This window comes from Psammomys obesus, unplaced genomic scaffold, assembly GCF_907164565.1.
Source record: "Psammomys obesus unplaced genomic scaffold, mPsaObe1.curated_primary_1811, whole genome shotgun sequence".
Classification (NCBI taxonomy): domain Eukaryota; kingdom Metazoa; phylum Chordata; class Mammalia; order Rodentia; family Muridae; genus Psammomys; species Psammomys obesus.
The window spans coordinates 15,419,780-15,441,205 of record NW_026585504.1 but is presented as its reverse complement, the minus strand read 5'-3'; the positions used below and the strand labels follow the sequence as shown (position 1 = coordinate 15,441,205).

At 47.7% G+C, this 21,426-nt stretch overlaps 1 protein-coding gene across 5 annotated transcripts in view; it reads left to right on the top strand.

Annotated features, from left to right (window-relative positions):
- Positions 1-21,426, top strand: part of Capn3 (calpain 3) — a 43,398-nt gene that overhangs the window by 10,950 nt on the left and 11,022 nt on the right. For 2 of the 5 annotated variants that reach the window (XM_055629695.1, XM_055629782.1), the window contains exons 2-10: positions 6,292-6,361; positions 7,804-7,922; positions 10,189-10,322; positions 10,873-11,041; positions 12,020-12,163; positions 13,645-13,728; positions 15,780-15,865; positions 17,875-17,952; positions 18,740-18,900. In XM_055629695.1, the coding sequence (XP_055485670.1) occupies positions 6,292-6,361; positions 7,804-7,922; positions 10,189-10,322; positions 10,873-11,041; positions 12,020-12,163; positions 13,645-13,728; positions 15,780-15,865; positions 17,875-17,952; positions 18,740-18,900 (1,045 nt within the window). Of the gene's footprint in view, positions 1-837; positions 1,087-6,291; positions 6,362-7,803; positions 7,923-10,188; positions 10,323-10,872; positions 11,042-12,019; positions 12,164-13,644; positions 13,729-15,779; positions 15,866-17,874; positions 17,953-18,739; positions 18,901-21,426 lie in introns of those variants that run through there. The other 3 variants (XM_055629864.1, XM_055630012.1, XM_055629947.1) reach the window with 3 other exon arrangements.

Here is a 21,426-nt window from a genome sequence, read left to right as displayed (position 1 = left end):
TGAGATGTACCCAGTAGGTAAACAGCTCATTTTGTATGCAAGAGCTACTCGGGAACTTTGAGGCCAGCCTGGGCTACATGCGACCCCATTTCACAATCAAAACAAAAACAACAGAGAACACTCCAACCCCTACGATCTATCTGCCCCTTCCAACCACCACACTCCCTGACCCAGGGGTGCTAAATGTTGAGCAATGGATGTTTGTTTTCACCTGTAAGTATCTACAGTCCAGATACTTGCCCTTTGCACCCTCATAAATCACGGCCCCTAATAGACCCACCAAGATCTGCAGGGGCGGGACAGGAGCATCAGGAGGATGAGGCCTCATTACCCTCAGACAAAGGCTTGCAGCAGACCCCTCCTATGCATTCAGCAGCCTGTATAGGATTAGTGTATACAGCATGTTTAGAAGGCCCCATGCTATATCCCATTGACGGTCAGTGTCAAAGGCATGAATGCCTTTTGCTGAGGCAGGGGAGCTCTCTGAAACTATATTTTCTCTTTTTAATGCAAGAGTCCCAGCAAGGCTGTTGGAGGTGCCCTAAAGGTCTGCGGCCATTGTTATCTGTGCCCTGAGCCGTCTCTGGCTTGCTCTCTCCCCCTCCCTGGCTCCCTCTCTGACTTCATGTGTTGCCCCTAGACCATGGGCTCAGGGGCCTCTAGCCAAAGCTGCTGACTCTGACCACAGCCTTTCTCTGGACCGTGTTCATTTGCATCAAGCTGCTGAGAGTGGAGGAGCTATATAGGCTCTGGGCCATTCACCAGAGGATTAGGCCTGGGCTGAGGGTGCAGCCGGAGAGAGGCCTCAGTGAAGGCCCAGTTCTACTGCTGGTCATCATGCCCTACCTGCTGCCGGGATTCTTCTGTGACAGAGTAATCCGGGAGAGAGACAGGAGAAATGGAGAGGGCACTGTCTCGCAGCCTCTCAAGTTTGAGGGGCAGGATTTTGTCGTTCTCAGACAAAAGTGTCTGGCTCAGAAGTGCCTCTTTGAAGACCGTGTCTTCCCAGCAGGGGTGCAGGCCCTTGGCTCCCATGAGCTGAGCCAGAAAGCCAAGATGAAGGCCATCACATGGAAGAGGCCAAAGGTAGGGATAAAGGGGCATGGGACCTCCAGACAGATGGTAGGGAACAGTGGTCAGTGGCCAGAGCCCGAGGCCATGGAGTCACCCCAGCTGTGACCAAGGAGTTTGTTAGGATTCTCCTCACCCATCCGTGTGCCACAGCTTCAAACACCTAACTTCTTCCATTCGTGGAAGATGTTAATTCTATTCGTGAACCTCATCATGAGGTTTAGATCCCTGAGATTATAAATAGTTAAGAGTGCTAAGGTACTAACTTAAATTTCTGTAGGATTATCAGGTAGAATCAGTTAGCTGAGCTCTTTTTGAGAGCAGGAGTTTGGGGAGGGGAGAGTGAGTGGAGGAAAGGACAGAGGCTTGAAGTTTCAGGGGCCACAGAAGGGGCGAACAGTCAAGAAGGAGGCTGGAGAGGAGCCTTAACTTTCCAGCCAAAGCTTGACATCACTAGCATGGTGTCAAGTCTGCTTAAACAGAAAGGTCACAGGCTCCTTCCTGGGTGAAACAGTGGATCCAGGTGCCCTATCAAGGGGCATCCTAGGAGCCCCAGCATGTCAGCAGGAGAAGGTCAAAGTGCACAGAAGAGTGTGGGACAAAACCCTTCTTGTGCAAAAGAACCTGCTGCATTTAAAGCTAGCAAGGGGTGTGTGTGCAAACCCAGAAGATCTGTAAGGCAGATTCATTAGCATATATGCAAATCTTAATTAATTAAATTTCTCTTAAAAATTTTCATTAAACTTCTAGTTTTACACTTACAGGTTTACATAAAAACTGTAAACATAGCTCTGGGTTCCCATGTGTCGTCCCTCTTATCTGTGGTTTTACTTTCTGAAGCTTTTTAGTTACCTGTAGTCAACTGTGGCACAAAAAACTACTAAATGGAGAATTCTTAGGATAATTCAGAAGCGTTAAATAACCTCCACTATTGTATATTGTTTTAACTATCCTATTTTATCTTAGTATTACTCATCTCTCATTGCCTAATTTATAAGTTAAACTATCCCCAGTGCGTGTATAGAAAGTTTAATGTATGTCGGGGGGGTTTCCTTGTTTCTGATGAGCTGCAGTTTCACAGAGCACCACGGAAGTATTTTGTAAAATGCTCCTCAGTTGTCAGCCGTCTCTGCTTTTCTCCTGACTGGACTGGGCTTATGGATTTGTTTATACATAAAACTTTTATTTTTGTTTTTAATGTGTGCTTTGCATGCATGCACACCACACGCAGTGGTCCTGGAGGCCAGAAGAGGGCACTGGAGGGCTTATCACTGGAGCTACAGACCATTGTGAGTTAAGGTCCTCTGCAAGAACAAGTGCTCTTAACCGCTGAGCCATCTCTCCAGCCCTGGGCTTATGTGTTTTGAGGAGGCTGGCGGAAGAGGTCATGCACTGAATCACAGCACATAGGGAGGGCACAGGCTGTAAACATGCCTCCTCACCGCTGACGCTGACTTTGAGCCAGGCCCAACTGCCCATCAAGTTCCTCTACTGTGAGGTTTCATTCTTCTTCCTTTTCTTCTCAGATGTAAGAACCTAAGCTTTAGCCCACACTTAATGAATGGAAAGCTATGTTCCACCACCCCGAGTGCACATTCTTGTGCATCATGGGGGATGAGGAGTTCTGTGTGAGCGTCTGTGTTCTCTCCGTGTGTGCCTCTGTGTAGCCAGTTATACCAATATGGAGTCGTGCATCTTCATTTTTTTCACTGAGTTATTGCATTGCCCATCAGCCTAGCTCTAGTCAGCGGAAGTTCTCAGTTGGCTCCTGTATCTAGGTAACACATCCCTGAGGTTTTTTTGGTTTTGCTTTTTCAAATCTTCTTGAGATCATTCTAGTTTTGAGATGTTCCAGGGTCATCTGGTATAATCCCTGCTCCAATCTTAGGATCAGTCATGTTGTAGATACTGTGTGTGCACCAGTCATGTATGAAAAAAAAAAAAAGCGGAAATGGGGGCTGAGGAGATTGCTTGGTCAGTACAGTGCTTGATGTGCAAACATGATGAGCTGAGATCAATCCCTACACTTATTTCTAAACGTCTGACAAGGTGGCATATACTTCTAATCCCATCACTAGACAAGCACGCAGGCCTGTAGAGGAATGTTAATTCAGAACGTGGCTGCTCTGGCAAGAGAGCACATCCAAAGATCTTCTAGGTCTGTGTGATCTGGTTGGAATCCAAACACACCTTTAAGCCAGGAGACAGAGGCAAGCAGATCGGAGCTTAAGGCAAGTTTCAGGTAAAGAAAAGCTTAGGTCCAGGCATGGCGGCACATACCTTTAATCCCAAACAATGAAGATAAGAGTTAGTTTGTAGAAAGAAGCACCCACGTTTAAAAGTGATGTCTGTTGGGTGGAAAAGTGATGAATCAGAGAAGATTTGGCAGAACAGACTACACCCCACTCTCATGAGAAGAGAGAGGAAAGGGAGGATACTTGAGGGTCAATGCAGAGGGAGAGAGAAGGCAGTTTTACTGGGACAGTAATAGAGAGACAGGTTGCAGAGAGAGAACTCAGCTGAAGACAGAATGAGCCAGAGAATGAGAAGGAGCCAGGAGAGTAGAGCAGATTGCTGGAGTTAGTTTGAGGCTAAGCAGAGCACTTCAGAGGCCCAGAGAAAAGCCAGATTGAATAAGTCAGCTGGGAGAGGAGTTTGAGGCACAACAGCTGAGTTGAACCAGACAGCCCAGAGCTCAGTAAGAACAACTAAGGCTGAGCTTACTCAGCAGTAAGTCTCAGAGGCTGAAAACATTCTAGACCTAGGTTAGATTGTACGGAGGCTAGAAGCTTCCAGGACTAAAGACGAAGGCAGTAAGCCTCCCAGACAGCAACTGAACCAGGTGAATAAAAGTTCCTTTTACACAAGTGGGACCTGGAGACTGGCTGGCCAGCCGGCTAAGCCTGCTCTGTGACTTCTAGGTTAGTAAGAGACCCTGCCTCAAAAAACACAGTGGAGAGCACTTGAGGTATGACCCCCAAGGTTGACCTCTAGCCTTTACATGCACACACACATAAAAGATGGGTTTCATTATGAGATTTTCATAGCATATATTTTATTTGCTTATATTTATTGCTCACTTCTCTCTTCCTTTTCTCTTCCCCCTCCCACTACTATCCCTCATCTCCCCAAATAGTCACCCTTGTACTTTTCTTTTTAAAACTCAAAAAAAAAAAAAAAAAAAAAAAAAAAAAAGGCTTTTTGAGACAGTTTCATGGAAGCTGGGCTGGTCTCAAATTTGGTGTGTAGCCAAATATAACCTTATCCTCTGCCTCTATTTGCCCAAGTTCTGGGATTACAGGCATGCACCACTACACCAAGCATACATTTCTACTTTCATGGTTTTTTTTTTTAACTTTTCAAAAATCTTCATTATTTTTGATGAGTAGTAACTAACTGAAATGGTTACTGACATAGCACAGTAGTTGTGGGAAGCTTTTGTTCTTCTGGCTTCCCCATATGGGAAAACACTCAATGATTTGTAGGAGACAAGCAGTGTCCCAGAGTCTTGGGAAGCGCGCCATCATTCATTGTTCTTCTTCATAAATGCATTTTATTTATCTTGAAGGTGTACTGGACCATCACATCAGTTTATGTGGTGCTGGGGTGAACCCAGGGCTTCGGGCATGCTATGCAAGCATTCTTCCAACTGAACCACACAACCCCACCCCTCTTTTTAAACCTAGATTTCCCACTTAAGAGAAAGCGCGTAATATTTGTTTTCTGATTCTGTATTATGTTAGCATGATGGTCTCCAGTTCTATTTTCCTACAAATTACATAATTTTATTATTTTAAAAAAATGTATGCATGTGCATACATATAGTATATGCATGTATGTTTATATGTGTGTGTGTGTATACCAATACACACACACACATGTGGGGAAGGTGTGTGCCATGGTGTCTGTTTGGAGACACCTTGAAGGACAGCTTGAAAGAGTTGGTTCTCTCCTTTCACCATGTGGGTTTTGGGTACTAAGCTCATCTTACTTGAGAGAAGCGTGTGGTTGTGAGGAGAGGGAGAAAGTCTGGGAGACAGAAAGAAGAGAACATGTCTGAATTTGGGTTACTGTTGCTGTGATGAAACACCATAACCAAGGCACCTTGGGGAGGAAAGGTTTTGTTTCAGCTTACCCTTCCAGGTGACAGTCCACCACTGAGGGAAGTCAAGGCAGGAACTCAAACCGGGCAGGAACCTGGAAGCAGAGGGAGAGGCAGAGGCTATGGATGGTGCTGCTTACTGGCTTTCCTCAGCCTGCTTTCTTACAGAACCCAGGACCATCAGCCCAGAGAGGGAACAATGCAGGATGTGGTGGGCTCTCCCCCATCAATTACTAGTTAAGAAAATGCTGGAATGCCGGATCTTATGGAAGCCTTTTCTCAACTGAGGCTCCCTCCTTTCAGATAACTCTAGCTAATGTCAAGTTGATGTAAAACTAGCCAGTACGGAGCACTTTGCAGGAATAACAAAGTTTCTTGAAGCTGTGAAGAACACTGTTAAAATAAGAACACTGAGTCTTTAATTAGTTTAAAAGTTTATATATATATATATATATATATATATATGCAAAACAGACACTGGCTAAAATCAAAGGCGCCCCCTCTTGGCTGCTGCTGTGCTGACTTGGAAACTGCACCTGCCACTGTTGCTGCTCTGGGCCTGTCTGCCCCTTCCCACAAACCCAGAGGAGGCCGGTGAGGCTCACACCAGATTAACTGTCTTCTTCCCCAGCTGCCAAGGCCTGTGGACCCTGGGACACGAGCTGAGTCTAAATATTTATGTCCCACATCTTAGAAAGGAAGGTTTTTTTTTTGTTTTGTTTTGTTTTGTTTTGTTTTCTTCCTTCCAGCCATGAGTTCTGCTGCCCCAACTCTCAAGGTACATGCTACTCAGTATACAGTGTGGGAGAGAAGAGCAGTCAGGCGTGGGGCAATTTTCTGAACTCTGTGACCCTGGCCCAGGCTGACCTTAAACTAGCCGTGTACTCCTGCCTCGGCTCCTCCAGTGCTGGGGTCACAGATGTGCAGCATTGTAGCCCAACTCCGGAGCGCCAGCTTTCTGGTTGGAGAACAGAGGGTCCTCCACACGCAGGGCCGGCTGTGGAGCATAAGGGCCCGTGAGTGTAAGGCAGCCAGTGCCAGTGTAGGGGTGCCGTCGGCTCGGCCCGGGACTCCTACAATCACCGGCCTTACCTGGCTGTTTCCTTTCTGTTCCACAGGAAATTTGTGAGAACCCCCGATTTATCATTGGTGGAGCCAACAGGACTGACATCTGCCAAGGAGATCTGGGTAGGACACTCCCTCCACCGTATCCTGCCAGGTGACCCAGCGCTAGTTAACCGGTGCTGGTTAATCTCTATTCAGAATGTGAAGAAGTAAATTCTGATTTTCCTTTTAATGCAGCTCAGAATGGCTTATTTTTGTTTGGTTGGTTGGTTATTTTGAGACAGGGTTTCTCTGTGTAGCCCTAGCTGTTCTTGAACTCGCTCTTTAGACCAGGCTGACCTTGAACTCACAGAGACCCACCTGCTGGGATTAAAGGCGTGTTCCACCACCAGTTTTAGAACGGCTTTTTATTTATTTAATTGTGTGTGCATGTATATGCACACACACACACACACACACACCCTGGCACACGCCTGTGAAGGTCAGAGGACGACTTGTGGGGGTCAGTTTTTTCCTCCTTCCATGTGGGATCTGGAGGTCAAACTCAGGCCATCGGATCAGGTGTGTCTTGCCCAGCAGAGGAGAGGCCGAGGTTCTGTGGTGTTGGCTCGGCTGTCCCACTTCCCTTCCTCTTCCACCTTTTGTTGTGGAGGCATCCTCCCTGGACAGATGGCATGCAAGCTCTGTGAAGGACATTGGAGAGAACATTAAGAGACTATTTAAAACTTGACCCAAAAAAAAGGCGAGTGCAACTGAAAAACACCGACTTAACTTTGTTCCAGAAAAAGGCCGAGGGCGTTGTGTGGCGGGGCTTCCGGTTGCCTGAGGGACACTTCCTGGAGAGTGAGAGCAAACTAAGCCCCGAGCCCTTCAAAACCAATACGCTGCTTCCCAGGACAGGCTGGCTGATTCCAAGAAGGAGACAGGTGGCGTGGGCAGTTGTTAGCCTCTCCTCACCAGCAGGGTGGCAGCTAGCCTGTGGCCCTAGTACCAGCGGTGGGACCGTTGAGGTGCTGAGTTCTGCTGTCTCTTTGCCCCACCTCTCAAGGTATGCTGCTCAGCATACCGTGTGAGAGAGAAGACGGGACAGGTATGTCCCTTCGCCAGCTTTAGTGCCCTTTGTAGAATGGTCGTAGGGCAGCTAGCTGCCTAACAGGCCTGCCTTCTGATGCATATCTATTTCGTGATGGTTCTCTGACAGTTTTCCTTGATGCCAGAAGGGAAAACGGGTTCACCCCACAAAGACAGAGGACAGCCATGATCACCACTGCTCTGTCTCCCTGAGGCCCTAGAAGGAAGTCTTTTGTAGAAGGAGGAATCAGTTGACCTTAGGAAAGCATCTACTCCTGAGAGAATGAGTTAACCTGCTCCTCATGCTGTTAAAGAGTTTCTGTCACTCTCCTTGCCTCGGCCCATACCTGGGTGAGGGCAGACAGGAAGTAGGGCAGCAGGCACCATGAGCACCCCAATTCTTCGGCAATGGGGAGCTTCTGGCGGGGGCTGGGCCCAGAGGGGCCCAGAGGAGCAGCCCCCATCTGACTGCCTGGGCCTCTGTTTACCTGCAGGGGACTGCTGGTTTCTCGCGGCCATCGCCTGCCTGACCCTGAATGAACGGCTGCTTTTCCGAGTTATACCCCACGATCAGAGTTTTACTGAAAACTATGCAGGGATCTTCCATTTCCAGGTGAGGACGTGGGAGTGTGGCTGAGATGCCAGCCATGCCTTGGTTAATGAGTTAAAGGTGATCTCAGGGAAGGCACCGAAATGCTCTGTGTCACATTAAGGAATGAAAACAAAGTGACCTCTCTTGGATTACTTTAACCAAGAGCCAGCCCTCTTCTCTCGGTGTCTTCCACCTATCCATAGTCTGTGCTTACTGACCTGTGTGTGATCTGTCTGTCCTTGTTGCCTGTGTGAGGTATCCGAGGTGTGTGTGTGTGTGTGTGTGTGTGTGTGTGTGTGTGTGTGTGTGTTAGCTGTCATAGCTGTGTCTTCTCATCTGTGCCTGTATTGTATACCTGGTTCCTGATGTGTGGCATGGTGTGTGTGTGTGTGTGTCTGTCTGTCTGTCTGTCTGACTGACTGTCTGAATCTGTGCCTGCCTCTAACAGAGGGTTTCGATTTTATTGAACAGCACAGAAAACAGTATGAGGGATTCTTTCAGAAATCTTCAACAGATTTTTACAAGGAAAATTGTTACTTTACTAATCCCAAGTTACTTCGAACAGCACTCTGAACCACACAACGTATCATCGACTTCTATCCACATGCTGCTTCCAGCATTTATGGGGTATTTGTTGATTAAGGTTGCTTTCAAACTCTTGGCTGTTTTCAGTAAATTGTTACCACAACATAGGTAATCTTGTGTCAGGGGCATAGGAGAGCACACACCTTAAGATTAAAGCTAGGCATTTAGCTGAGGCTGTACAGGCTGTTGTAATCCAAAGCATGATGGGATTGGCTCCACTGTTACCTTAAAGGTCAGTTAAACTCAAACAGGCTGAGCACAGAGTAGGATAGCAGGTGAAGTACATAATCCTAAATGATCTCAAGGCATAGTATTAACTTGGCTGCAAGGTCCAGAAAAAAAGTTCAGTTTCTTTGGAGTCAAAAAAAAAAAAAAAAAAGTCACCACACAGCCACAGTCTACCCAGCACCAGTCTCCTGGCCTTGCCTTCCTCCCCAATGGGCCCAGGAAAGGCTCCATACACCTGCCTGTGGGCAATGTCCCCTTTATTGCTCCAAGCTTTGAGAGGAGGCGGTTGTTTACCTGCGCCCCTGCCTTACATACTTTCCACTGTGACCCAGAAGGGGAGGGAGGGAGGCATCCTATCTGCTGTCCTGCGTGTCTATTTTTGCCCTCCAGCTGGCTGGTTGCAGGTTATTGCCTGCAGCCCCCTCAAACAGGTTCTTGAGGTGCCCCCTCTGAAAGCGGTGGGGTTCTTTGGGTTTTTGCTGGAATCCCTGCTCCATGAACTGTAGCTCCTGTACTCTGTGCCTTTGACAGCAGAGTCTACACCAAATCTATCAGGCCCTGCGGGAAAATTCTGGTCTTCTGGGCTTTTATTGCTAGTTTGACCCAGACCTGAAATTATTGATTCTAGAAGCCATTAATCCACTACAACCTTCCTGAGTACTGATCATCTTGGCACAGAGATAAACTTTGGGCTGGACCGGAACTGACCTGACACCTGCATGTGCGGTTCTGGAACGTTCTGGGTTTCTGGGCAGTCTCCCTCCAGTCCTGAAGACTCCTGATGTTCAGAATGACTCAGCTTTCTCAGCTGATGTCCCTATAGTATTGTACTTCCCTCCTTTTCTATTTCAGTCCTTCATTTTGTCATCAGCTGGGTGTGGTGGCACAGACCTGTACTTCCAGCACCCAAGAGGCTGAGGCAGGAAGAGCCTAAGTTCAAGGCCAACTGGGTACCTAATTGTTTGCCTGTGCTACCTGACTTCACACATGTTCTGCTGTGCCCCAGAAAAGGAGGGAGGGAGGCATCTGCTGGCCTGTGTGTCTCAAAAACAACAGAAAAGAAGGAAGTAGGGAAGGAGAGATGGAGGGAGGGAAGAAGAGAAAGAGGATGAAAGGAGATAAAGTTAGCCCACCAGCTTTCTTGAATATCCTGAATCCTCAATGCTAGGCATACTCTTGGGATACATGACGGTACTTATAACCAGGTCTGTCCTAGACCTGTGGGCAAAGGAGAAAAGATTCAGATCCCTAAGATACCCACAGAGGACCAATTACGCCCAGAACAGGGCTGTGCTTTTTGCCAGACACCAAGTGGTATACAGTTTCCTGTACTGCAGAAGCGCACAGCCTAGTTGGAGACGGAGACACACACTGGAAAGCCAGACTAGAATGAACAAGGTCAACGGTGCAAAGCCTGGGAACCGGTAGTGCTTGGGCAGCCTATGGCCGTGACTGTGTTTCTCGCTTCTTGCAGTTCTGGCGCTATGGAGACTGGGTAGACGTGGTGATTGATGACTGTCTGCCGACATACAACAACCAGCTGGTTTTCACCAAATCCAACCACCGCAATGAGTTCTGGAGTGCTCTGCTGGAGAAGGCTTATGCCAAGTGAGGCGACGTTCGGGATAGGACACGCGACTACGGGTGGGGATGTGGATGTAAAGATGCAGCCAACGTCTCTTCCACACTGGGCTTGGCACGTGTATACATGTTCGTATGCATTGTGGGAGTTCAGCCAAGACTCTGAGTCAGCTTGAGATCAGGTCCAGGCAGTAGGAGCCCTACCTGAAGAACCTAAAAACAAGAAGAAATAAAGATGTGTGCAGTGAATCGGCAGCTTCCCACAGCCAGCTCTTTGGTCCTGCCTTCCTGGTGGTGTTTTAAGTCCTGGATCAGCTCACTGCATCTCTGGAGCTCAGCTCCTAGGATCTTAGTTGCTTAGAACCATATGCTTGTAATGTGTTCATATAGCCAAGTTGTCTCTTACGTTGTGCATTCCACCTCCCCTGCTAGGTTTAGCAGATGGTGGAAGAGTGCTGTGGGGAAGTGGGGACAGTTGGTGACAATGCCTCTGGCCCTCTGTGGCCTTGTGCTAACTTAGCTGGTCATACTTTCTGGAACTCCTGGACTCCAGCTTGGCTTTTGTCCTCTCTCCAAGGCTCCATGGTTCCTATGAAGCTCTGAAAGGTGGGAACACCACAGAAGCCATGGAAGACTTCACAGGAGGGGTAACAGAGTTTTTTGAGATCAAGGATGCTCCCAGCAACATGTACAAGATCATGAGGAAAGCCATTGAGAGAGGCTCACTCATGGGCTGCTCCATCGATGTGAGTGTGGTTCCTTTTCCTCGGTTAGCAAGAGCCCACAGCTTCCTTCTGAGATGGGGTGAACGCTTTCAGGGGCAAGAGCCAGGTCTGTGAGGTGGATCACTGGTAAGGGCACGTATACTAAACCTGAGGTCCTAAATTGGATCCTTGGGATCCACAAGGTAGAAAGAAACAACTTTCCTTTAACATCTGCATGCACCTCACCCCACAGTAAATAAATAAATGTTAAAAAAAATAAATAAATAGGAACTACCAGTAACTCCAGCAATTTAGGAGTTGAGGCAGGAGGATTATTAGTTCTGGGCCAACCTGGGATGCATAGTGAGATCCTACTTAAAAAAAAAAAAAAAAAAAGAGCATGAATAATTCTTGACTTTAAAATTTGGGGGTTTTTCAATGGAAATTTATTCCTGGGGATGGGGTGGTTCCCAATAAAGAAAACTGAGCAAAGTCCTAGAGTTCTGGTAGAAATAGATCCGGAGGCCCCACTGAGAGGCCTGTGGACCTAAGCCCACCATTTCCCTTAGAAAGAGTCCCAGTGGTGGAGCCGTGACATCACGTCAGTCCTTGCGCTTTGTGCTGCTGACTGGAAGATCTCCCTGAGACCCTCTCTCAGTGTATTGAGGTGATAAGAGCTGAGACAGGAAGGAGGAGAGGACCCACCCTGGCCTGGTTTCCAAGGGCTGGGGAGCTCCATTTCAGAAGAGGGGGCATGGCAAGCTTCCTCCTGTCTCTTTCTCTCCCAGCAGTCGCTGTGGGCAGGAAGGCTCGGTTGTCAGTCAGCATAAGCATACCACCCAGGAGAACTCTCCTTTCACTACTGCTCCTCTGCATCTTTTCTGCATTTGTGCACTGTTGATGTGTCCTCTTTTCCTTTGTCTGCCTCTCCCCTCTTCTGTGTCCTTCCCTTCCCACCCTTCCTTGTTTGCTCTCTTTCCCTTTCCTGGGTTCTCCACTTTCCTTCCCATCCGGCCTCAGGATGGCACGAACATGACTTACGGAACTTCTCCTTCCGGTCTGAACATGAGGGAGTTGATTGCGAGGATGGTGAGAAATATGGATAACGCGCTGCTCCAAGACTCAGACCCGGACCCCAGGGGCTCAGATGACAGGCCATCACGGGTGTGTACACACCTCCAACTGTCCAGACTGACTGGCACCCCCTGATTTACACCCTGCTGGAGTCAACGCTCCAGAGAAGCCAGTGCCAACAGAATAAATTCCCTCTGCTTTGTTAACTCTCCTACAAGGAATGGAGGGCCCCCGGCACTAGAGAGCTTACATCCTCCTGTTTGAAAGGCACTCGTGCTTACCGAAGGACTGAGCCGTACAGAAAAACAGAGAGGAAAATTTAGCCTGTGTTTTCCCATGTAAAGACAACTGCCCAGCATTTAGTATGTTGTTCTTTCTAGCACATGCTTAAACTGTATTTTTGTTTTTAAAATCCTGTCTTATTCTATGTTACATCTTTGCAGCCTGCTTTTTTGTTGTTGTTGTTGTTCAGGCCCATATTTTAAAAATGCAGCTAAGTATTCTTTTATATCATCTTAGTAGCTGCACACTATTCCAATGTGCAAATATGTTATGATTTACTTACCAACGCTCTGTTATTGAATAGTTAGAGGGGTTTTTTTTTTAGTCTGTTTTTCAAAGTGATATAATAAGCATTTCAACAGAGACACCTTTGTATAATAGACCCACAATGGCTTCTGTGGGACAGATTCCCAAGAGTAAAACTTCTGGGTCAAAATGACAGGCTGAAAATCATCTTGTGCAGCCTCTGAGGTATAGGTGTGAAGACCAGGGAGTGTCCTGCCCCATTCTGGGTTAGGAATGATATCTAAGAGACTAAGATGAAGAAAACTTAAAGGCTCATCCACACCTGTCACCCCGAAGGCAGCTTCAGGAATTTACACCCATGTGGTTCCCAGAAGCTCCCCCAAACCTGTTGTTAGCAGGCCAGCTGGTGCTGGGATGCCTGTCAAGCACTCAGTGGGCCTTGCTGATCCACCCTTGTGCCTATGGACCCTCTAGACTACATCTCTGCCCCTGCAACAGCTCTCCCTGCACTCAGGCACAGTCATGTCACAGCAGGGAGCCACCCAGTATTCCCGGTATTGGGAGCAGGGACAGAGTTTTCTTGACTTTCGTGTTCTAGGTTAAAGTGTGAGGGAAATGAGGAGATGCCAAGAGAAAAGTTGAGATGTGTAAGTTTTATTAAACTCCCCTTCTCAATTTCTTCTTTTGGAATACTCAACTCTTGATAGGCTCAGAGAAAGGCACAGACCTCAAATGTCTCCTCTCCTCTCCTCTGCTGAAGGGGCCTAGAAGGGAGGGCCAGATCCTTTGACTCACCGCCTGTTCCAGCACCCACCTTGCTCACTGGCCATCAGGGCAGTATGATCAGCTAGGGGAGCTAGGGCCAAATCGTCCTGTTGTTCTTAAAAAGGCATCAGGTTGGGGGCCTCTGATGCCAGCTATAAGGCATTCTGTCATTCTTAGTCTGAAATAACTCAGAAACAGACCAGTATGAACTCTTGTCTCCAAGCAGCAGAACTGCTGTCCTCAGCTGCCTAATAGGCTGTCTGGTTGTTGCTCTGCAGACGATTGTTCCGGTGCAGTATGAGACGAGGATGGCCTGTGGGCTGGTGAAAGGTCATGCCTATTCAGTCACTGGGCTGGAGGAGGTGAGTCTGGTGGAGCATGGTGGGGCCTGACAACTTTCTGTGCCTCCTTCACCACCCAAAGAGCTTGCCAGTTAGGTCCAAGCTGGGTTCCTGGGGGTAGCGGGGCCTGTGGGACCTAGTAGAGTTAGACCTGGCTGCAGATGTTTCTTGATTCAGCTGTGTGTGTGTGTGTGTGTGTGTGTGGTTTGCCTTGTTTTGAAATGGTGTCTCTCTCTGAGCTGGACCTTACCAGTAGGTTAGATTGGTTGGCCAATGAGCTCGAGGCATCCCTCCCTCCCTGTGCTGGGGTTAAAGACATGCTTGTCTGTGCCATCTTTTTACGTGTGTGCTGGGGAACTGAACCTGGATCTCTATTCTTGATTCGCAGGTATTTTGCCAGCTAAACCATTTCCCTGGCCCTTCTCTTTGCTTTTAATGCTGAAGATGGGAATTTTTCTAGTGTTTCCAAGGAATGATTAGAAATACTGCTTTTGTCCTACAAAATTGGGTTTGTGTGTTGCCATGCTTCCTGTTCTCATGTTCACTTGCAATATTTTGCTGCCTGTGGGGCTTCTGAATTTTCCTGGGTCATTTTCCAAGCAGGAACACTATTGCTATAGCATACAGTTGAGCATGTTAAGCCCTGGAGAAAGGAACGGCCTGAGGGAGGCTGTGTCTGCATCCCCCAGTGCACATAACTAGAGAATGGGGAATCTTTTTCTAATTGGTCCATTGAGAGGAGACATCTGTCTGTAGTTTTGCCAGCAGGAGCCTGTTAGTGTACTTTTTAAAAACTTATTTTTATTTCTTTTATTTTTTCCTCCCTACTCCACCCCAATCCCTTCCAACACCCCAATATCAGGTAAGAGAGAGAAAGGGCTAGTGGGAGTGGGGTCACAGTTCTCTTAGCTGCTTCCTGCTGGTTAGGGTCATCGGGTTCCTTCGAGCCAGTCTAATCCTCAGTTCAGGAGCTCTCCAACTTCTTATCTCACAACAGAAACCAGGAGCAGCCAGGGGGAAGCAGGAGCAGCCTTGTTTTTTCTTGGGGTTCCTCCACACTGGGCTCTGGCATTTATTCTCTCTCCAGAGTCCTCAGATTTAAACTATCTGCAGCTGGCAAAGATTTCCTCTCAGAGCCTGCACAAGGCAAATAGTCTGCTGCTGTGGACCATCTGAATCAGTCCCACATCCCACACCTGGGACCAACAGGAAACCATGCTTATATACACAACAGGAACCTTTTAAAAAAAACTCACGCAGAGGGCCAGTGAGGTGACTTGGTTGGTAAAAGCCCATATTGTGCAAGCCTGCAGCTATTCAAACCTGAAACCCATGGTAGAAGGATGACTGACTCCAGAAAGTTTCCCTCCAATGTCCACACGTGCCCTAAACACATAGGCACCCCCCAACACATACATACTAAAAATAGATGCTAGAGAGGTGACTCTGCAGTTAAGAGCACTTATTGCTCTTCCAGAGGACCTGGGTTTGGTTGTCAATGCTTCAGATGGCTCACAACCACCTGTAGCTCTAGCTAAAGGGAATCTGATAGCCTCTGGCCTTCTTAGGCATGGAGATATGTGGTGCACACAAACTCATGTGGGTAAACATACATCCACATAAATAAAATAATAATAAGCCAGGCATGGTGGCGCATGCCTTTAATCCCAGCACTTGGGAGGCAGAGGCAGATGGATCTCTGTGAGTTTGAGGCCAGCCTGGTCTACAAAGCAAGTCCAGGACAGCCAGGGCTACACAGAGAAACCCTGTCTCAAAAAAACCAATAATAATAATAATAATAATAATAATAATAATATAAAGTAAAGCCCACACAGAAATACTTAATAAATATGTTCTTAGAGCCTCACTGTACATGCTTATCCCCTCCACCAACACATGTAATGGTCAGACTCCTTACCCTGTCAGAGGCTTCTGCTTTGTCCACCTGGCCAGGGCCAGGCAGACAGACTTCATGCTGGATTCTCTCAACTTCTACCCCAGCCCTGACAGCAAGTCAGACGCCCATCTCTCCAGACTTGCTCAAGCTTCAGAGCTGTGTCTCTTTGCCCCAGGCCCTGTTCAAAGGCGAGAAGGTGAAGCTGGTGCGGCTGCGGAACCCCTGGGGCCAGGTGGAGTGGAACGGCTCTTGGAGCGATGGGTAGGTGAGGCAGACAACAGAGCGGTAGAGCCTGGGGTGCCAAACCAGGTACCAAACCAGGAGAGTACTGCTGGCACCGTCCCACATCACCTTCAAAACAATGACCTGCAGAGAAGGATACGGGCTTCCAAAAGGTCTGGGGGTGAAAGCAAGGGAGCCAGGGTCTCGGTGAACACAGTGGTGGCTATAGGTTTGAGAGGAATGAGTCTGGAAGAGTTATCTTCTGTGCTGGGTTCTGGGCTAAGCAGGCATTCCCTTCTTGGTGTCTCTTAGCCTCAGCTGTGAAATGGAAGCAGTGCCAGCGCTCTCTGGGTGTGTGGGGGTGGGGGTGGGGGGGTGTGCATAAATGTGGCGTCTCGGGAAAGTGTGTAACTGAGTCCGAGATAGCTGCTCCTTCGCTGTCCACATACTCAAGACCTGTGAAAGAATTTTACTGCTTATGGCTGGAGAGATGGCTCAGTGGTTAAAAGTACTGTCTGCAATTCCAGAGGTGCTGAGTTCAATTCCCAGCAACCACAGGGTGGCTCACAATCATCTACAATGGGATCTGATGCCCTCTTCTGGCCTGCAGGTGTACATGCAGATAGAGCACTCATACATAAAATAAGTAAATATTTTTTTTAAAAAAAATAATTTAACTGCTTATCTCTGAAAAGAAAAACAAAAACAAAACAAAAAAAAAAAACAGACTAGGACCAATAAGATGACCACCGTGGCGAAGCCATCACAAAGGCTTCCGCACTTTCCAAGCCCCTCTAGAGCTCTCTCAGTCGCTGAGCTAGGTCGTCCCTACTAAATGACAGGCAGCCCCTTGTGCCTGGACAGTGAGACTCAACAGGCCTACTTCCAGGCCCTGTGCTGATCTGCTCTTGGAGACTTCTGCTTGCACTGTAGAAGTGCTTGGTCGCTCCTGGTCCTTTCAGCCACACACTCATTCACTTAGCAAGTGTTCATCGCTCACCTGTTAACTAGGAGGCACAAGGCGGAGCCCTGAGGATAGCCGTCTCTCAGTAGACACACAAGATGCTGATGGTGAGCCTGCCGCTTCCTACAGTCACATGCGTCCCTACCCTTGTCACTCATCCAAGTGACAAACCCTTTCTTGGAGCCGACTCTTTGCCTCTGAGGGTGTAGAGAGGAATGCAAAAACACAGGCTTGTTCTTGTGGGATTCAGGTTCGATGGCGGGATCACAAAGGTACCTGAAGGTAGAGCTGGGCGAAAGGTGCTCTGTGTGATGGGAGGTCCTCACCGCCCCATCATTGCCAATTCTGTAGCCTAAGACACCCGCATTGACCTTGCTGTGCTTCCAGACTGACTCAGAGCCTTGACACCTTTCCTGCTGACCTTTGACTCCAGGGCATCCTTGCTCCCGGCGCACCCTGAACCACAGTTAGCTTAATTCTAACCCAGTGAGCCTGAGACACAATGTGCTTACTTCCTCACTCCGGAGGAGAGAACGTGTAAAAGCATCCAGTTTTAGAAACAGTTCTGGGCTGTTTCCTGGCCAGAAAGGAGAGCCATCTACATGCTTAATCTTTTCTTAGCAACTCAGTGGGAAACAAGCTAACAGTTTCGGTGAGTTATTTGATGAACTCATCATAGTTCCCGGGTAGATGATGTAATTGTTTCCCCTCTGCAGCTGAGGACATCATCAAAGCTGACAGGTCAATCGGCAGGTCTAAAGATACACAGCTGTCTGTTACCACAGGAGAAGCCCAGTTTGCCTATTTGCAGAACCAAACTCTGAATGAGGAGACTATTCAGCCAGAGACAGTCAAGCCCTTGTGACCTGCTAGAGGAGTTTGGTCTTGGTACTAAAGGTGGTGGGAATTGACTACAGGCCTGAGGGTAGCAGGGCAGGGCTGTGTTTTGATGGTGCAAACTGCCTGTGGTCTAGATATGGGCTTCTCTGACTTTGTATTTCTCTGATCCTCTGACACACCCCACATCAGGCCTCCCCTCCTTCCTCCTCCTCCTTCTTCCTTAATCCCTCCATTTTCCTACCAGTTGGAAGGACTGGAGCTTTGTGGACAAAGATGAGAAGGCCCGCCTACAGCACCAGGTCACTGAGGATGGAGAGTTCTGGTAAGTTCATGACCAGGGAGGTGAAGGCAGGGAGGTGAGACCTCAGTCCCCAATCAGAAGCCACCAAGCTTCATCTTTGGCACATCTGGGCCCTATCTTCCCACTGGGGCTCAGAGCCTAGCAAAGATGAGGTTCTGAAAAGAAAGACCTATGTCATGGCAGTGAATGAGCTCAGGCCCAGGCCTGCACATGGCAGCTCTTGTCCCAGCCGCCCTTGCAAACTGGCTCCCTTCTGAGCCAAAGGGATTCTCTTACCTGATGTCCAGTGCCAGCCTTATTCTGGTCATGTCAGCCTTCTGAATCTCAATGGACAGCAGTGTTCCTTGTGTGATGCCTATGGTCCCCTAAGGTCTCAGATGCATTTATTTGTGACACCATTGTCCTTAAAACCATCCTTTCCCAAGTGACATCTCTTTTCCCTGTGCCTAAAATGTGGCTGGCAATGGTGAAACATACAGTAACATTTGGAGAACTGATTTTTCAGCTCTCGCTCATCAAAGACAAATAAGGAGTCATTATTGTAAGGCGTGGTGATAATTTGGGATAGATATGTTAGAAATGGCAGTACCAGGCACACACCTGTAAGTCCATTACTTGGGAGATTGAGGCAGGAGGATCAAAAGGTCAAGACCAACCTAGACTACAGGAAGAAATCCTGTCTCTGCAAAGCAAGCAAACAAGCAAGCTGACAACACCAGGGTCTTCTGGGGACTTTAGTTGGCTGTTTCAGCCCTGGAATCTTCCCTTCGTCAGCCTTGTGTGAGTCTCTCCTCTTTCAACCTCTCAGGATGTCATATGATGACTTCATCTACCATTTCACAAAGCTGGAGATCTGCAACCTCACGGCTGACGCCCTGGAGTCTGATAAGCTTCAGACCTGGACGGTGTCTGTGAACGAGGGCCGCTGGGTGAGGGGCTGTTCTGCCGGAGGCTGCCGCAACTTTCCAGGTAAGGTGAAGGTCTAGGCAGAACTAATTCCAGGCAGAATAACATTAGCTGTCATTTACCGAGTCTGCACTAAGCTTAAAGAAGCACTGCCTTCTTAAAGCCGCCTCATTTAATGAAGGAAACAGTGGATCTCCAATAGGTACCTCTGCCGGCAGCAAAGGTTGAAGCAGGAAACTGTCAGAACACCACGTCAATATACTTGAGGCCCTGGCGGCTACCGCAGTAGTCATGGCGGAGATGCCGAAAGGCTGACCCAGTCAGTGGCTTCAGAGATGGAGGGGAGAATTCAGATTTAGGGAAGGAGTGGTGAATGGTGCCAAGGGTCCCAGTACACTGACCTCGGCGGATGAGTCAATACTGTAACATAGACTGTACGGAACAAAATTGGCGTGTTGTTTTTGAGTGTGGTTGGTTGTGGATTTAGAATAAGAGGACTTTAGTTTATGACATGAAAAGTAAGATTTGTGATAGAGAACTGAAGTCACCTACATTCTAGAGTAGACTTGGCTATATAACAAAAACTCAGTGAGGATGATAAAAGATGGTTCAGTGTATAAAGAGCTTGCCCGATAAACTGAGTCTGGATCCCCAGAACTCCCGTTAGAGTCAGGCACAGTAAGTCATGATCTACAGTTAGATGGGAAGTGGAGACAGGGGGATCTCCAGAAGCTCAGGGGCCGGTTAGCCCAGCATACTCAGCAGCAGACAACAGACACCCTCGAACAAGGTGTAAGAAGAGGACTGATGCGCAAGGCTGCCCTCTGACCTCCAGGCACATGCTGTGTCATGCATGCACCTGCTTTCACACACAAACACACATACATCATATACACACAGAACTCAGTATTCTATGATGAAAAGAAAGAGTAAATAAATGAGAGGAAAAGAGCGGTAGAGAGAAGTTAGACAAGAAACTGAGCTAAGACATGTAGCTCAGGTGTCCTTGGAATGTAAAGGTCAGTTAGGAAGCACAAGTCCTGCCAGGCAGTCGTGGTGCGCACCTCTGATCCCAGCAGAGGCAGGCGGATCTCTGAGTTTGAAGACAGCCTGCTCTATAACCAAGACAACCAGGGATACACAGAGAAACCTTGTCTCAAGAAAAAGAAGGAAAGTAGAAGTCTCTCATCTCTCTCGCTTTCTCTCTCTCTCACACAGAGAGTAGTGTGGGTCAGATGCCTAGGGAAAGGGCATAGGTGGAACCAGAGGAGAGCATAAAGCTAGATCCCAGAGACCAGAGACACTTAAAATGTAGGCTAAAAAATAAAGCTATCAGCAAAGACCATGGAAGTTCAGAAAGGAAGTGGCATGAAGGTCTTGTGTGTCCCTAGTCCATGCAATTCCATCTGTAGAACGACAAGCTTAGTGAGGGCTACCATTGCTGTGGTTAAACACCAAAGCCAAAACAACTTGGGGGAGGAAAGGGTTTATTTGGCCTTTCACATCACTGTTCATCTTAGGAGGAAGTCAGGACTGGAACTCAAACAGGGCAGGAACCTGGAGGCAGGAGCTTATGCGGAGACCGTGGAGGAGTGCTGCTTACTGGCTTGCTCCCCAATGGCTTGCTCAGCCTGCTTTCTTATAGAACACAGGACTATGGACTTACAGCCTGATCTTATGCAAGCATTAGCTCAATGAAGGCGCCCTCCTCTCTGATGACTGTAGCTGTGTCAAGTTGACATAATATTAGCCAACACACAGGTAGGGGTTCCACTCAGAAATAATTAGACAAATGCTTGAATCATGCTTTCGATAAATATTTGTCAAGCCCCTAGCCCAGGGCATCTTATCTGGAGCAGGGAGCTGGCCTCTTAAGCTTTTAACATGTAACTTCTTTTCGACGAGGGATTTTTACACAACCCTGCGTATATAGATATAAAATAGGTATGCAAATCAAACACTTACTGATAGTAAGTCATTAAGAAGTTTACTTGTTTGGAGAAACAGTCTCAGAAAAGACCCCTGGGCCCAGGTATATTTGGTCCTTGTGGAGTTCCTGTCCTCTCCAGGTCATACTAACTCTCCCTTCTTTCATATGATTCCCTGTACTCTGCCAAAGATTTGGTTATGAGTCACAGCATCTGTTTTGATACACTGCTAGATAGAGTCTTTCAGGGGCCCTCTGCAGTAGGCTCCTGTCCTGTCACTTGTTTTCTCCTATTTCCAATGTCCATCCCATTTGTCTTTCTAACTGAGGATTGATCATCTTATCCCATCTTATCTTGTTTATCTTCTGTAGGTGTACAGATTTTAATATGCTTATCTTATCTTATAGGTCTAGTATCCATTTATAAGTGAGTATATACCATGGGTGTCTTTCTGCTTCTGGGATACCTCACTCAGGATGATCTTTTCTAGTTCCCACCATTTGCCTGCAAAGTTCATGATTTCCTTGTTTTTAATTGCTGAGTAGTATTCCATTGTGTAAAAGTATCGCAATTTCTGTCTCCATTCCATGAATTTATATAACCTAGAACCCCTGGCCAGATGTAGCCCATCGCAGCTCAGTATCCAAGTGGGTTCCCTAGT